A 17,743-nucleotide genomic window follows, 5' to 3' on the forward strand; every position below is an offset into this window, starting at 1 on the left:
AAAGGTTTATGTGTGTGAGTGTTTTGCCTACATGTACGTATGTGCACAATGTGCGTGCCTGCCCATGGAGGTTATAAGAGGGCACTGGCACTAGATCCCCCTAGAGTTGGAGTTAAGAATGATGTGGAACCCATGTGGATCTTGGGAACTGAATCTGGGTCCTCTGCAAGAGCAACAAGTGCTCTTAACATCCGAACCATCTCTGCAGCCCCTTTGAACTAAGTCATTTGAACCCAGGAAACTATACTTACAAATGGAGTCCTGATTCCAAATTTGCTGTGGAATGTCATGGTGACTTGTTTTTATGCCCCGTTCTTTGATCAAAGGCATGGCATGTATCGAAAGGTGGACTGTACAAGTGAAGGCTCACGGCGGGCTCTGTGTGGCTGACATTCTCTACTCGATGTAATCCGATGGAATCTGACCAGACCAAAGAGGACAGGAAACAACAAAGAAATCAAGATGGCAGCTGAAGGAAAAATGTTTCTTAACCACCCACAATCTTTCACTGATAGTGATGAATATGGAATGAATACACATTAGAATTAATTTGCTTGTTATGGGTAGTAAGGGCCATGCAGGCATCCTTACTTCAAATGGCTTCACATTGCAGCGAAACTAAAACTAGATACAATATAGTGAGAAAGAAAACATTTATAAGAACTTGAAAGCTTAAAAGGTAGTTTCATTTAAAAAAAGAAAAAGAAAGGCCGGGCGGTGGTGGCGCATGCCTTTAATCCCAGCACTCGGGAGGCAGAGGCAGGTGGATCTCTGTGAGTTCGAGGCCAGCCTGGGCTACCAAGTGAGTTCCAGGAAAGGCGCAAAGCTACTCAGAGAAACCCTGTCTCGAAAAACCAAAAAAAAAAAAAAAAAAAAAAAAAAAAAAAAAAAAAAAAAAAAAGAAAAGAAAAAAAGAAAGAAAACAAAGTCCTAAACTATTCAGGGGAAAAACCAAGAAAAAAACTCTATTTCGAAACTCTCAGATAGCTCAGGAATTGACAGTCCCAAGCGCGACGGACTGAACATGCTGACTGGTTGAAAGGCTGTTTAGGAAGTAGGGTCTCAAATTCCCTTTCACCATTTCCCTCCCCTCCATGCTTCCCACCCCAGAAGAAGACAGAACTCAAAAGAGCACCATGGCTGAACTCAGGACTGGTGGATTCCAGGTTAAACGCAAGTGAATGAACAAGAATCACGTGTGAATGGCAAGGGTCTTGCTTTCCTGACCTGCCAGCGTCACCCAAGACTTCTTTCTCCAGGCAGAGATGGAAGTGACTCTGTAAGGAGTCTCACCAGCTCATAGACAAGCCCTTCCCCATCCTGCCATCCGCACCTCTCTGCTAAAGGGCCTGCCTGACCCTCAGAGAGAGATCCTGTCAACAAGCCCCGTCCTGTGTACAAAGCCACCAGTGAACTTTTTTGTCCCTGGATTTTACACATGAGCACACAACTGAGTTAGCCTCTAGTACAGAAGACAGAGGGCAGCCTGAGCAGCCTGGAAAAGCAAGTTGAAACACGACACTGAGAAGACCTGGGAAAGTCTATTCTTAGCATTCTTCCTGAGGCAAAATACCCAGCGGGGAGCAGGAATCAAAACAATTTTTTGTTTTTATTTATTTATTCTTTGAGAGATGATCTCATGCAACCCAGGGTCACCTTGAACTTCTGATCCAACTTTCTCCACCTCCCAAGTTCGGGGTGGTTTTCTTTATGTGGGACTAGGGATTGAACCCAGGACTTTGTGCATGATGCTGGGCAAACACCCAACCAGCTGAACTACACACTCAAAAAGGCTTCTCAAAGTAGGAAGACAGCTGGATGTGGTGGTGCATGCCTGTAAGAAATGCTCAAGAAGCAGAGGCAGGAGGATTGCCAAATAAAACAAAACCTGAACAGAAGGGCTGGCAGAAAAAGTGGAGGTAGCTTCAAAGAATCAAAGGACAAAGATTAAAATAATAGCAAAGAGAAAAAGATCAAAGGACATGTTCAGGGAGCTTAATATCCAAACAAGAGGCCTTTCAGAAACATGACCCACAGGCACGACATGAAAATATTTTGTGGATTGATGGGCACAAGTGTCCAAGCTGAAGGTAACCAGGCACCCAGCAGAACAATGAGTCCTTAGGTGACCTTATTACTGTGAGGCACCATGGGACAGCATGCAGGCACCACACCAGAAGATTCCAGACATTTCCAGAAGATCTTTTAGAGAAAGAGTTAAGCAACAGAATGACCATGACTTTCAACAGGAACAGGAGCAGGATACACTAAAAGATCAAGATACAGACTTCTGAGGGACAATGATTGACAGGTCACAATCCAAATCCAGCTGATTTATCTATCAAGTTATAAGATTTGAATATATGTTTTTTTTCGTTTTTGTTTCTTTTTTAGATATTAGAAAGTCTCAAAAATTGACCGTCCATGACTCCTTTCATAAAGAGACACCTGAAGACATGCTTATCCAAACAAGACTGTGAACCAAGAACAAAGAAAACATGAGTTCAGGGAATAAACTCCAACACAGGAAAAAGCAAAGGGAAGGCTTAGATAACATCCATGGGTTATCTCTAAGCCAGAGTCCTGGCTTAGAGATAACCCATCTAGACAGGGAGAACTATGTCCAGGAAGATTAAAAACAAACAAACAAACTAATCCCTCCTCTCTGCCCCTCCCCCCTCTTACTGTTTTTTTTTTCTTCAAGACAGGGTCTCACTGTGTAACTCTAGGTGTCTTGGAATTCACACTGTAGATCAGGCTGGCCTTGAAGTAACAGAGATCCACCTGCCTTTGCCTCCTTAGTGCTGGGATTAGAGGCATGTGCCACTATGCCTGGCCCAATGTTCTCTTCTGGATTTCTCTGTGTCTCCAAGACTGACACTGAACTCACTATGTAGTCCAGGCTTGCTTCAAACTTACAAAAAAATAAAAAATCCTCCTGCTTCAGCCTCTTGAGTGCTGGAGTTACGTGGCATGCTAACATTTTGCATTAATAAAACCAAGATGATCTAGCACCTGCTTATGCACAATTTTGAATGAGCATTCAGTGCTTACTGAATGTTCTTCATACAAATAATGTTTGGCTTTTCTAACTGTAGGGGCCCACACCCACCAGCTCATGATGGACAATCCCAGAGTCAAAGGCCCTCAGATCAAGCGACCCATCCTTTAGAAGAGCCCAAGGTCCATACCTGGGCCTCAAGTTCATAGTCTCAGCATTTTAATCTCTGCCTTTGTCTCCCCTATGTGTCTGTACACCTTCTGTTACAGTCATACTAGACCTTTCTTGGTGGTTTTTACCAAGGTCCTGTTGACCTTTTCCCAATTGAAGCAGGCTCCTGGGCTCTGTTCCAGCTCTCCTCTCGCCCCCACACTATGTTGTATGTTGCTACCAAATGGGTAAAGAGATTCCCAAGTACAGCTCTGCTGGGAGGGTGGGGGGGGGCTCATCTTTCTCCTGCTCCTGGAGGCTTGTGTCTTAATCGTGTTTACAGTCTCCTCATACCTCCTGTCCACTCTATCTTCCTTCTTCATTCCAGTGACCCCCATTCCTCAAGTTTCCATTCTCTGCAAGGACTGTGCCCTTCCCTGGACTGGGAACCTCCCCCTGATCATATCCATGTCCACCCCTAATCTGTGAAAATCAGAGGTTGGGAAGCTTTTAACAGATTCTAGTAATTAGTCTACAAAAATATTCAGTATGGCTCACCCCACGTTTTACCAATTGGTAAAAAATAACATTAAAAATCACATTTTTGTTTTTGTTTTTCAAGACAGGGTTTCTCTGTGTAGCTTTGCGCTTTCCTTGGACTCACTTGTAGTCCAGGCTGGCTCGAACTCACAGAGATCGCCTGCCTCTGCTCCGAGTGCTGGGATTAAAGACATGCGCCAACACCGCCTGGCACTTAAAAATCACATTTTTTTTATTTTGTTTTTTTTTTTTCTAAGACAGGGTTTCTCTGTGTAGTTTTGGTGCCTGTCCTGGATCTCGCTCTGTAGACCAGGCTGGCCTCGAACTCACAGAGATCTGCCTGGCTCTGCCTCCCTAGTGCAGGGATTAAAGGTGTGTGCCACCACTGCCTGGCTTAAAAATCAGAATCTCACACTTTTATGGAAAAAGCATCAGGACTCTCTCACTGGGGTTGGTGGCCACGGCTGTCCCTTTAGTGTTCATCGGATCCTCACCAAAACCTTTTGTCCCTGGTCTGCATCCACCTTCACTGTGCCCGTGGTTGCTCCAGGCTTCTGCACTTGAGCCCCCCCCACCACAAAGCTCTTTTCCAGATGGAATGTGTGTTCTCAAGGCCTCTGATTCCAGCTGAAACTAATTATCCTAAGAGGCTTTTAGCTTTACCATGCTCTGGTATCAGTGACAAGTCTGTTCTTACAGAGCTGGTGTACCTTCTTCTATATAGCAACCCTCAAATATCTGAGAAAACGAAATGTCTGCAGAGGAAATCCACACACTCGTGTGAGGTGAGCACAAGAGAAAACATTTCCCATACAATCTGATCTTTGTAAGCGATTTGCATTCCTAAACTAATAATCTCATAAATCTGAGCCAAGTTGCAAGGCCAACACTAGACTTTAAGATATATGAAGGAGGTGGTGTGCTTGCCAGGGGAAAAAACTGTAATATTCTATTTTATATAAGCAGGACAGCATCCTGATTAAAAGCATATGTTTGGGCTCAAACTGCATGGATTCAAATACTGGCTCAATGTTTAGAAGCTGAGTGACTCTGGACAAGTTATTTAATCTTCATATGTTCTGGCAATCTCATCTATAAATGAGAACAAAATTATGACTCTCATATGTTTTAATGAACTTTTGGAAAGTTATGATCCTTTTTAGAAATAGAAGTAAATTCAGTGCCTCTCCTGGGGAATATTTGGCTCTTCCAGCAGACATTAGGGAAAGAACAAATTCTTGGTAAGGTATCTATAAGTCATTACCCAACAGTATATATTGCAAAATTTCCCTTGAGAAAAGTCTTTTAGGTATGCTGTATGCAGTTTAGAAAAATGGGCACTAGCCAATGTTCTTAATCACTTCCAGAACATGTCCTTGCATTTTCTAATACAAACACACTATACATTTCCCATGTAGACCCAACTGTTTTGTATAAATTCATATCCCACTATCTCTGTTCTAAGTTTTGGCAGGTAAACGACAATCTTCATGCATATGTTTTGAATGAATGATTCCAACCCTGCTTTAAAGCCTTAGGAACCCATTGTGTTTAGGCCATATTCCAACTATTTTCCATCAACATGTACAGATAAGACTTCAGCTTTTCCTATGCGCTCATAGACACAGAATAGGGTGTTACCGTTAATGTAGGCACACTGGTTTTCCCTCAGGGTTCTTTCTGACTTCTTGATCATCTCATTCGATTTTTTGTCAGGCCAGGCAAACAACGTCTCCTTTAGGTTTCCTTGCAGCATCTTCAAAAAGCAGTGGGAGTCCGTGTGATCGTGAATACTGCTATATATGCACAAAATGACAAATGAACTCAGTGGTTGATCCAGTAGCCCCATGGACTGAGCTGAAACGGATACATGGTCAAGAAGCTCTCAGGACCTAATTTGTTTCAGTTGCTGTGTTTTACATCTATCAGTTTACAGTTCAGCATCATTGTTCTGGGCACAATAACTACACGCCATCCATGTCAAGGTATGTAACTTACAGATTAGATGTAAGCTCCCGCTAAGGAGCAGCTTATGTTTTTGAAAATGTTGTAACTGTAATCTGGTAACAAAACAAACCCAGAAACTTTTCCTTTTATTTTTTCCCCCAACACAGTTTTTTGATTGTCTGCTTGTTTTTGCTTTTGTCTTTTTGTTTTGCTTATGGTTGTCTTTGAGACAGACCCCATCATGCAGCTAGGACCGGGCTAGAATTCATGACTTCCTCTCAGAAGGGAGGAATACAGGATTGCTGGCATCACAGACCTGACACCATGCCCAGAAAAGTGCAGCATTTAATAACTCATCTCAACTGTGCTAGAACTTGATAATGAAAGAATATTAGAAGTGGAAGAGTGCTTGTATAATATAGGAGGTCCTGGATTTTTATCTCTAGCATCACTCACATGCATACGTGCTTGTGTATGATGTACTAGCGCACACACACACACACACACACACACACACACACACACACACACATATGCACACAGGAGAAGGGATTCATTAAAGAAAGTTTTGAAAGAACAAATATAGTAATTTTTAATAATTGTACCACAGTGGAATCATTTAATAGTTTGTGTTTTTTCCCATAGGCTTTTCCTCTTTTCTTCTTTGTGTGGGTGGGAGAATGTATGTGTGTGCATATACATACTTGTCACCCTGAAATGATGATGTAAGGTATACATAGTGTTACTGTCTTACAGGAGTAGCTTTTACTTGTGATAATCTTAGAGTGGCCTACCTGTGATGATCTTCCAATATTGGTGGGAGGAAGCAAACTGCATATTAAGTGAAAAGGAATTTACTCATGTGATCTTAGAGCAAAGAGTATTTAGGTATATAAAGTTATCATCACAGTGACCAGGTTGATTAAAACATATAAATGTATATAATTTTTAGCATTTCTATCATGTTGAATTCTGTTAATGTTTCAATGTATCATAAAAGGAACTGTTTCCTGAGTCCACAGACTCTAACCCCAACCCTGCTAATCTGTTTTTAAAAACTACCGAGAGAATGACTGACAGCTACCCCATTTCATCAAGCAATGTCCCCATAGATCTAACACCCAAAAGACTTGTAATTTTGCATTTCTTTTCTCTCACCAAAAATGGGTCTGGTTATTTTTTTGACAAAAAACCTGAGAGATCTGTTTAAAAATACAGAATTATTCAGTTAGTAACAAATGTACAAACTAAAGACAAGGAAACACATTTTACAAGTATTGGGGTTGGTGTAAATTGCCTTCCTGGTAAAGGAGCTGAACAATTAACTAGAGGTAGACAGAAGTTTCCTGAATTTGTGACATGTTTTTCTAGCTCCAAATCTTGCCAGTTTGGTCTTTGGTCCCACAGTTTGTTGACACATCTCACATATCGCAAAGGTCAAAGGTCAGGGTTAAGCAGAGTTCCCAAAACAATTTAACTCCATAAGAGACAGAGCAGTTGAATTAAGGTAACTATTAGCCTCCTTTGAATTACTACTCACTTGGGGTGGAGGCATTTTTTTTTCATTATTTTACATTTTTTATTTATTTGTTTATTTCTTGATTCTCTCTCTCTCTCTCTCTCTCTCTCTCTCTCTCTCTCTCTCTCTCTGTATGTGTGTGTGTGTGTGTGTACACAACTTGTAAGAGTTGGTTTTCTCTCTGGATTCCAGTAATTGGAGAGAATCATCAAGCTTGGTGGCAAGCACATTTATTCACTGAGCCATATGCTGGCTGGGGGTGTGTGGGTGTGGTGGGTGTGATTTTAATGTACACAGTACATGCCTGACTCCCCCCACCCCCAGACAAACTCCAAGCTGAGGTTAGTGGACAATATAAACAAAGAACTCTAAACTGTGAATTGCTAGTTTTTGTGAAGTTGGTGGCAACCTGGCACTCTTACTGTTCACATGCTGGGCAGGTGCTAAGAACTACCTTGAATGGGACTGGGGTATAGTTCGTGTTAGACCGTAGAGTGTTCTCTTAGTAACATGAGACGTGCATCTGATTCCGAGCATTGCAAAACACAGATCTATTTTTAAAATATTTATTTTGAGACAGAGTCTCACTACGTAGCCCAGACTGTCCTAGAACTCACTGTGTACACCATAACTTAATACTAATTGAACCCTGAGATTATTAAATACCTGTTTAAAAACATATCATAAAAAGTTAACAGTTTAAGAAGCTGATAAAATGTGCAAAATAGAAAACAATGTGTATCTAACCGCAACTTCTGTGACAAAGTATCACACATATTCACTTTAGTAGAGAGTACACCTCAACTTCGGTGACCAAGTATCACAAACACATATTCACTTTAGTATAGCGTACACACCAAAATGTTACTTCATAGTAGTGACCGATGGCTTTTGGTAACTACCTCAAACTCTCAGATATCCACCTGCCTCTGTTCTTATGTTGGGATTAAACGTGTGTGCCACCATGCCCAGCCAAACCACAGATGTATCAAAGAAAAGTAGGAAAGAATCCCCGAGGGTGGGCGGAGCCCGAGGGTGGGAGGAGCTCTGAGGTGGGAGGAACCCCAATGGTGGGAGGAGCCCGAGGGAGGAATACCCGCAGGGAATGTCTGGAGTGTGGGAGCTGGTGTATTACCTGCCATGTCCTTCACCCCAGCACAGAATCATCAGATTAAACTTCCCATTTCCTTGATCCACAAGATTTCGAGTGTACCTAAAAAGACAAACATATGCTGGTTTGCATCTGACTGCTGAGATAAGCACTAGAAAAAGTATCATTTACTATGATTTTACTTACTATTTTAAAATATAAAAATATTTTACTACTATTTTATTTATGATTATTATCATTTTAAACAAGGGTCTCACGTAGTCCAGGCTGTGAATCACAGTGCAGCTGAGGATGACTTTAAACTCCTGGTCCCCCTATCTCCACCTCCCAAGTGCTGGGATTCCAAGCATCACTTATGCTCAGCCTTACTTTTTTTCTTTCTGTTTTATAATCTTTCATTCAAATGTAAAAGTTAAGTAGCCATTTGTAGGCCTTGGGGTTTGTTCTTTTAAAAACAAAACAAGAATAAGGGAAATGTAAAATCAAAACAAAACAAAAAAAGCACCAAGAACACCTAAAACCAAACTAAACAAATTTTCATCTTTTCAAAAACCGTCAAGGAGCCAGGTGTGGTGGCGCACACCTTTGATCCCAGCACTTGGGAGGCAGAGGCAGGTGGATCTCTGTGAGTTTGAGGCCAGCCTGGTCTACAAAGTTGAGTTCCAGGACAGCCAGGGCGGTTACAGAGAAACCCTGTCTCAGAAAAACAAACCCCCCCCCCCAAAAAAAACCCAAAACCCAAAAAATAAACAACAACAAAAACTGTCAAGGAAAAGACAGAACATGGAGCCATAAAAGCTCTTATGCTAACCCTCTTTTCTCTTGTTATCAATAGTTCAGACTCATTTAATGTTAACGTGTATTCCTGAATTAAATCTATAGTTGAGTTTTGTTCACAAAGCCATCTAAAAATGAGCACCAGCTTGCTTCTTTTAGCCCAAACAAGCTGTGAGCCGCTTCAGTATGCATTTTTTTGTTTTTGTTTTTGTTTTTTTTAAACAAGGGAGGCATTATTTAAAGAAAGCAGTACTTAGCCTCCAGATAGATTCCCAGGAATGGCAGATGCCGGTCAAAGGCCTAGCTGCTCTCAGTCTTTCACAGTGGACGACCTACCCTACTGTGCATAGGAGCAGGAATCCCACCCCAAATTCTACCCCGATAAAACCTGAACATAGTGTTCACATTCAGAGCCCAGAACAAACGAGAACTTTTTCACAGCTGATCTCTGACTTTTCTGCATTGTGTACTTTTCCTGGTCTAGACAGAATGACAAGACCTTTCTGTATTTTGATTTGCTGACTTTACTGAGGTATCTGCTCAGTCTTTACCACCAGCATGAAAAGATAAGAGGGGAAAAAGTAATCCAAATTTCATATTTCTCCATGCTTATCAGTCTCAAACTAATAAAAAGTAGCATTCTCACGGAAGGTATTTAGAAAGTTCATTATTACTCCAGAAAAGAATGTTGCTATTGTTTGGGGCTTTTTTTTTCCCTTCTAGGCTTTGAGGACCGAAGTTTCATTAAAGGACTGTTCTAGAACTCTGCCCTAATACAAACACATTCAAAAGCACTCATCAGGAAAAGTTCTGCACAAATAAGCAGAGGGTTGAAGTAAATACCAGAACCAAGGCTACATTAGGTCAGAATACTAAACCTTTTACGATGATAATTTACAAGAAAAAAAAGTCAAAACCCAAACAGCTATCCTAAGGGACACATGAACTCTTAAGCAGTAATTTGGTCCACATGGTTCTGTTGTCAGCATCTAGCCGGCAATGTCCGACAGTTGTGACATTCGTTTCAGACTGCCGATGCCACGGGTAAGAAAGGGTTGTGTCCATTCGTTTTGGTGATGTTTGTTTACTCAGTCATCTGTTAACTCAGGCTCTCCATGCAGCTGTCCTCTCGTCCTGTCCTTCTTACCATCCCCCAGGCTCAGGGCCGGGTGCTTGCAGGACATGGGTCTCTAGTGAGTAGCCAAGCACTATTATTTTCCTTTTAGCTGTTAGTCTTCCCTTATTCTTTGATTCTTATGACCTAGGAAGGGGCTGTACACACAGCCTTTAAATCACAGTAAACAGGGTTCCTGTATTCACACTCCACTTCTCCAGAGAACTCACTGTCTGGATATACTGAAACACCCATAGCCCTGCTCCCAAACCCCAGATCACAGATCGAAATCCTTTTGGGCACCAAGGACAATGCTATAGAATTCACGTCTGTCTCCCTCTCTTCTTATTCTCTCTATAGTCCACCCGTGTCCCACCCAGGACTTCACCCTTATCTTAATGAGCTGTGCCTTGGATCAAGGGAGAAATCCTGGGCAATGCCATTGTTCTCGAGGGCAGGAGCTGTCGCACCAGACCTGGTTAATTTCACTCGGACAATGCTATGTCTCCCATGCTGCTGTAACAAAAGAATTTGTCCCAGGCCTAGAGGAAGTTGCATGGTGGTTTACAGCCCAGCTTCTTAAATTGCGCATTGCATTGCACAGTGGAATGTGGGATCATAGAAAATTGGAACAGTATAAGATTTCTGAATGTACAGCCAAAAATTAATTCCTAATAAAATGTATTGTGCAATAAATTGGTAACTGGAAGCACGTGCCTGTGCCATCGCATGACTCCATAGCAATGTTTTTTACACTTGTTATTGTTGTGTATATTATGTGTGTGTTTGGGCATGTGTGTGCCATGGTGCTGGTGTGGAGTTTTCACGTAACCCAGGCTGTGAACTCACAGCGCAGCTGAGGTTTGCCTACCCCCATCTCCCAAGGGCAAGCATCAGTTGTTTTTCATGCTTAATAATCTTTCCTTCGAATGTAAAATCAAACTAACAAATAATGCAACCAAGATTTCTTTATGTAAAAAATAAACAAGCCATCTACCTCATGAGTATGCATATTTGCTTTACTCTTTAATAAATGATAAAATTATATGCATGTCAAATTAAAAATATGGTTGATTTTCAGCAAATATTTGATTTTTATTTTATACATCTACATATATGGAGCTATGTAAGTTTTTCAGGCCAAAGGAGCTGCAGATGGCCTTGTTCACTGCAGGCTCCCAGACAATAAAGGGGAAACACACCTTGTGTGCTGTAACACGAATCTTAAAAGGTCTTATAATAACAAACCCAGAGCCAGATGCTGGGGTGAAAGCTGAAAGATCAGAGAAGCAGAATAGCCAACCACTAGCTTAGCGCTATGAACGCCCCATCCTCAGCCTCAAGAGACGGAGTTCCTGTTTCCTCATGCCTTATATACCTTTCTGTGTCCTGCCATATTACTTCCTGGGATTAAAGGCATGTGTCACCACTGCCGGGTTCTGTTTCTCTAATGTAGCCCAGTGCTGACTTGAACTCACAGAAATCCAGACGGGTCTCTGACTCCCGAGTGATAGGATTAAGGGTGTGTGCCACCACTGTCTGACCTCTATATCTAATCTAGTGCCTGACTCTGTCCTCTGATCCCCAGGTAAGCTTTATTGAGGTACACAATATATCATCACAGTGTAGGGTACCCAACTCCTTTCCTGCCGGTCTTTGCTAGTAACATTGAAATAAGAACAGCTTTTGTTTCAGTACTGTGTGAAGCGACTGGAGGAGCACTTGGCCCACAAACTGGCAATTACTTGCCAGCATTTAAGTAGACATGACAGGGGAACCCTTGCAGGACCCAGCCCAGAACTGAGTGTCCAGAATCAAAGGCGACTGCTTAAGACCACTTCCCAAACACAAAATGCCACCCTACTTGTCCTTGGTTTTTACTACTTGAAGTTCCAAAATACAGTTAAAACGGTCCTTGCTGGCAGAACTTTTATTGTACATGTTACATGTTAAGGAGAGACGACTTCCGAGGAAAAGTCCCATTCTCTGTCATCCTTTCCTCCAGCCAGCTTCCTCTCACTAGCCAATCTATCAGCCACAAGCACTGAAGCTTGCTCCTTCTTCCACACAAAAACCTCTGGCCCCGGAGTGCTGACGATCGCGCAGAGTTAATCCCTAAGTCAAGGCTTCCAAAGGTCCTAGCCTACCAGACACCTCCCTCCAGCAGGTCGGGAAAGAAGTGGTCTTTATTTAGTTTTCCCTTCCAGATTCTGGGAAGCAAGGGCGAGAGGAGGCTAAAGGCTTGGGTGGCGGCAAAAGCCGCGGTGTGCCCAATTTACAAAATCGGACAGTGGGCGAGCCAACCCTCAGTCCGGGTGGTGAATGGTTTGGAAAAACTGGATGGCACCAGCTCGCAAAAGCCGCCCGATGTTTTACACTAAAGCGTTCCAGAGTTGGTGACGGAGGACTGACTTGGGGTTGTGTCTCCCACCACCCCGCTTTTCTTGATGGTTGGCAGGGTGATCTCCTGGAGCGCCCTCCGATCGTCTGCGGTCAGTCGCAGGAGGCTGCTGGGCGGGGAGCTTGAGCGTGCCAGGTGGCAGAGGGGTCCCGTGGTGCTGTGCCAGAGACGGCTGCGGAGGTGTGGTGTGGTGTCACTGTGTTGGAGGCTGGGGGCGAGGGTGGAGGGGTTTTACGGGAGACGGAGAGCAGAAAACCTGTGAGTGGTGCGGGGGGGCGGGGGGGCTCCCTTCCGACTGTGGGGACCTAGCTTTGCAGAAGCCCGGGCACGCTCACCTGTACTGGTCGAATTTGGCGTACAAAGCCCACTCGGCAGGATTGCTCTCGTAAGCTTCCAGCACAGCCTGCACCTCCTCCACGTTGACCTCGTCGCCCGAGAAGAGCTCATGCAGGATGCGGATGAGGTCGGCCAGGGTCCGTGGCTTCAGCAGCTGGGTCCGTTCCATCCCCGCAGGTCCCTCCAGACCGGCTGCGGAGGACCCTGGCTGCAGGCTGGACAGCCGACACACCCAGGACCCGGAACGCCCGGGACCCCGCTGCACTAAAAGCTCTCGCAAGGGTATCGAGATTCAAGTCTAGGAGTCACCGAAGACCAGTCTAGTGCACCGCACCGAACAAGACCAAATCTGCGGGATCCGCCCTCCCGGGCCCTTTTTAAGCTCTTAGAGTCATCCAGAACGTACCAACCGCCTTCAGGGGGTGGAGTGAGGCGGAGAAAAAAGGGGCCGGAGATGGAGAGCGCCAGAGGGAAGGCCCTGGCACAGGACCCGGTTGCCTGTGCGGGCCAGCCCTCTCAGAAACCCCACTGTTGCCCCCGCTCTATAGCTGTGGTGAGCTTTGGGCAATTTCTCCCCCCGCCTTAGCGGTGCATTTTGGCCGCCCATCCCATCCCTTCCCGGGCTTGGTTTACAATGTATGCCTGTGCATTTTAGATCTCTGGTGGGTGGGAGTGGTGTTACTGAGGAAATGCTTCCAAATGCAGCTTTGGTGCTTGGGTAGATCAATGATGGGATCCATTCCCAGGCCAGAGTGCCTGTTCTGTGAAGCTAACCGGTCCATATACACGCCCCAGGCTAGGTGATAATTAATCTTTGCTTTGAGTCACTCCACAGCGCTGGCTGGCTGTAGACCAGGCTGGCCTTCAACTCAAAGATCTGCCTGTCTCAGCCTCCAGAGTGCTGTTTTTTTTTTCTCCCTTTTAAATGAAAATGTGCAGTAGTGTATTGTGGGTAAATTTTGACAATGAATATTTGAATTCTTAGTAAGACCAGGTACTTTGATCTTAAACATTGCCTGGTAAAATATATCCAGTGCAAAGAGCCTAAGATGCTAAGAGATGGGCGTTTTGCGAGGGCTGGGCTTGGGTGGTGGTGGTTGTCACTGTGCAGTCAATTAAAAGATTGTAATTGGGTAACTCAAATCCTTCAATTCTAGGCACATATCTACAGAAAACAGTTCTACCTGCTGGCACCTAGCATGCTCTGGGAACAGCAGGGGTTACACGATTGAAAAAGGAACAGACACAGCCTAACAGACACACCTCAAAGTATATATTCCTTCTTTCCATTATAAATGATTTGGATTATTAAAGGTATTGACTTCTGTACCCCCCACCCCTGACATTGTGCATACATAACATGACATTTACTTGAACGGCATAGTTTTATTTTGGAACACCCCTGTTTAATGTTATCACATCACACGTATGTTATTAAGGAAAACCGTGGCTTTGGGAGACAGGCTAGGTCCTGTGGCTCACACCTGTAATCCTAGCACTTAGTTGGCTGAGGCCCAATTGCTGTTTGTGGACATGTGTCCCACAGCCCAAACACGCAAACAAAACACATCACAAAAAGCAGAAAAACCAAAGCAAACAAAACACACACACCAAACAGCTTTGTGGGGTTTTCAGGAAGGTGGTTAATAAAGCATCTGGGGTCAAATTAATCTGTAGTTTTATAGCTTACTCAAAACTTATTTATTCTTGTCAGTCTGTCTTTGAGCCTCTTGCTTTACTATTTGGATAGAAGTCTAAATTGATAACCTCTGCATTTTATTCTCCATTTTTCTAGTTTCCTCTCACTTTCAAAGGTCTTTCCGAATAGTCACACACATTCTCCTTTACATCCGTTCATGACTTTATTGCCCGTCTACACACTCGCACATCTCCCTGATTTCTATGACCAGCACACTCTCTTAAAACCTGTTGGCCCCTCAAATGCAGTGTTTCACGAGATCCTCTGGAGCATATGTTCAAAGCCCAGAGGTTGTTTCTGCATAGAGGCAGGTGGGCTCAAACACCCAACCTGGCAGTGCCAACTCCTTGAGTCATTCTCAGAGCCCTTTCTTCTTCTGAGGGGGGTCTCACAATGTAGACGAGGCAGGTCTTGAGTTCATAGATGTCCATCTCTGCCTCCCAAGTGCTGGGATTAAAGGTATGTGGCTCCACACCAGGATTCAGAGCCCCTTATAAACCAATCAGGAATCAGGATTGGGAGAAAAAAATCTTTCACTTATTAATTTCCTGATAAAAGTATCTTGCAGGGCTGGTGAGATGGCTTAGCTGATACAAGTGCTCATCATGCAAGCCTGGAGGCCTGCGTTTGATCCTTGGAACCCAGGGAAAGAAGGAATTAAGAGAACTGTCTCCTCAAAAGTTCTCTGACTTCCACATGTGCCCTGGCAATCAACAGCTTCCCATTAGATGTGACTATAGACAGACATAGGCCATCATGACTGGCAACTTTCTCCACCTCCATCAATACCTAGCACACTGTGCTTTGTGCATGCTGGGAAGTATGTGCAAAAGGTGGTAAGAAACCTGGGTAAGTGGTTAAAACGATCCAATTGTTGGTTTTCCTTTGGGGATCCTGGATTTCTGAGCTCAAATTTAGTAAAAGGCAACAGAATTCTTCCTAAGAGTTGTATATTATAACTCATCTTGTGATAGTTACTGGCATTATTTTTATTTATATAAGCAAAAGTCAAGATCTACTATACTGATTTGCTAAGGGTAATGATTGTAGCTTTGTAAGATACTGGAATTCGGACAGCAGAGAGAAAGGAGCTAAAAGTATTAGAGTTCAGGAAATAATTTGTCTAGCCATGAACGGAAAACATTAAAAAGGCATGTACCGAGGCAAGCTTGTTCACACAATCCAAACTCCCCATGTTTTAAGTCACTGTCCTCATCTGGCTTGTAGTCTAAGGGAGGTTGAGAGCAATGCAGGAGGAGAGGTGGGCAGATACGGCTGCACACTCACATAGCGGACATGGAGAGCAGGGGATGCTGGGGAGCAGAAGCTCCCAGTTTAGAGGGTGTTCAGGGGAAGATGGCCTCAAATGTGATGTCTGAGCAGGAGCCAGAGAGGCCAAGTGTGTTTGTCTTGGAGACACTTCCATGTGGAGGAAACACTAAGTACAAAATTCCTTGGGACGGATACAACCTTAATGTCTGAATTTCGAGCATAGCCTGGATGTGACCGGCAGACTGTGGAGAAAGGAGGAGGCTGCAGATCCAATCACTGGACTTGGTAGGGGTAGAGGAGCTAGAAGAGACAATGGCTGAGCTCTCACAAGTTCTAAGGGTAAAACTGTCAGGATCTTCAGACAGATGAACTGGTTTGGAAGATGAGTAAAGACGTGAAGAGACTAAAAGGCTGGACTTGGAGAAAGGAGGAATGGCCTGCTTTGTGAATCCAGATGCAGCACCTGGAAATACATGGGAGAGCGAGGTATGCAGACCAGCTTGTTACAGGACCGTTCTGTAAAAACACCCATTTCAAACTGGACAGCGCTTCCCCGAGACTTGAAGTAACCAATGTCAGGATTCATGTTCATTTCCTATGATGTAAGAGGAACTTTGGGAGTTAAATTCTAAGAGTCCTCATGGTCTTTCACCTTTGATCTTTCAGGCATGAAAACTAAGAAAACAAGTAAAGCCAGTGTTGTTCAATGTTTTTTTCACTTTCCATTATTTCCTAAACAAGAAAAAAACAAAAAACGACAACAAAACAAAAACAAAAAACCCCACACCCCAAACCCTTAAATAAATAGGAAAGTCTGCTTACTCCATTCCAAGTGTCATGGATCACAGCTAACACTTCATATCAGGGTTTTCTGGATACTGCCACCTTAACTCCCTAAAAAACTGAAGCACAGACCTATATTCCACCCACCAAGAACAGCAAGACTTACTTCTCACTACCATGTCAAAATTTGTTTTTAATTACTAAGAGGTAATGATTAGCATCTGAAGTTTTATTTAGATTTTTTTTTTTTTTAAATCACCCAAGGTCTTTCCACACTTACTAGCCATTTTTCACTTTTTAATTTGGGGTGCTAGAGATGAACCCAAGACTCTATTAGAGATCTAGCCCAGGCCCTGTGCTTTCTTTTTGTTGATCTGTGTTTGCCTTAGCCAAAATGAATCCATATATTAAGAGCATTAACCTCTCCATATGTTGCAAGTGTTTGTTACCTTCTGCTGTACGGAAGCTACAGCTGTCCTTTGCTGCTTCTGAAATTACGTCACTCTTAATTCAGTCACTGAAAAGAAACAACCAAGCCCCACCCCCGATCCCACTGCCAGGCCTCATAACCACGGAGTGATGGGTGCATGCATGCATGGCAGATGCAGCTAAGTGCTGTCACAGTCATGGCTCTCCTAAGTGTTCTTAGGAGGAGCGGGGAGCTCCTGAGTCACTCACACACGCTTTCAGGAAGAGTTCAAGATCCCAATCAGACCCTCAAAGAGTCGGCTGGAAGGAGTGAAAGTGTTAGTGGAACCCCGGAGGAACATAGGAACAAAGACCAGGCAAACCAAGGAATACCTAATCCAGTGGAGGCTACCACATACTGTAGGGAGCATTAGTAAGACAAACCCTCGAGAGGGTTTTCTCAACGTTCCCCTGTCATTAAGTGGCCTGCAGCTGGCTTTCTTCCTGCCCAGAGCTTACCCAACATATTACATTACTGGAAAATAAAATGGGGGCTTCACAACTAGCCACTTTCATTTCCATACTCCTGCAGTATGCAATGTTACCCTCTGCTGGAGTTAAACACAAGTCAACTGGTTGACTGAAGTCATGTAATCTGAGGGCGGAGCTTACAATTTTCAGTCTT

The 17,743-nt window shown here is 43.7% G+C and overlaps 1 protein-coding gene across 1 annotated transcript; it reads right to left on the reverse strand.

The window, feature by feature from the left end:
* Positions 1-213: 213 nt before the first annotated feature.
* Positions 214-13,381, reverse strand: Cdo1 (cysteine dioxygenase type 1). Its single transcript, XM_037202002.1, has 4 exons — positions 12,896-13,381; positions 8,293-8,370; positions 5,333-5,487; positions 214-420 (listed from the first exon to the last, which is right to left on the reverse strand). The coding sequence occupies exons 1-4, from the start codon at positions 13,063-13,065 to the stop codon at positions 287-289; spliced, it is 537 nt and encodes a 178-aa protein (XP_037057897.1). The 5' UTR covers positions 13,066-13,381; the 3' UTR covers positions 214-286.
* Between the last annotated feature and the right edge of the window lie 4,362 nt (positions 13,382-17,743).

Source organism: Peromyscus leucopus, unplaced genomic scaffold (genome assembly GCF_004664715.2).
Source record: "Peromyscus leucopus breed LL Stock unplaced genomic scaffold, UCI_PerLeu_2.1 scaffold_813, whole genome shotgun sequence".
In the NCBI taxonomy this organism is placed as follows: domain Eukaryota; kingdom Metazoa; phylum Chordata; class Mammalia; order Rodentia; family Cricetidae; genus Peromyscus; species Peromyscus leucopus.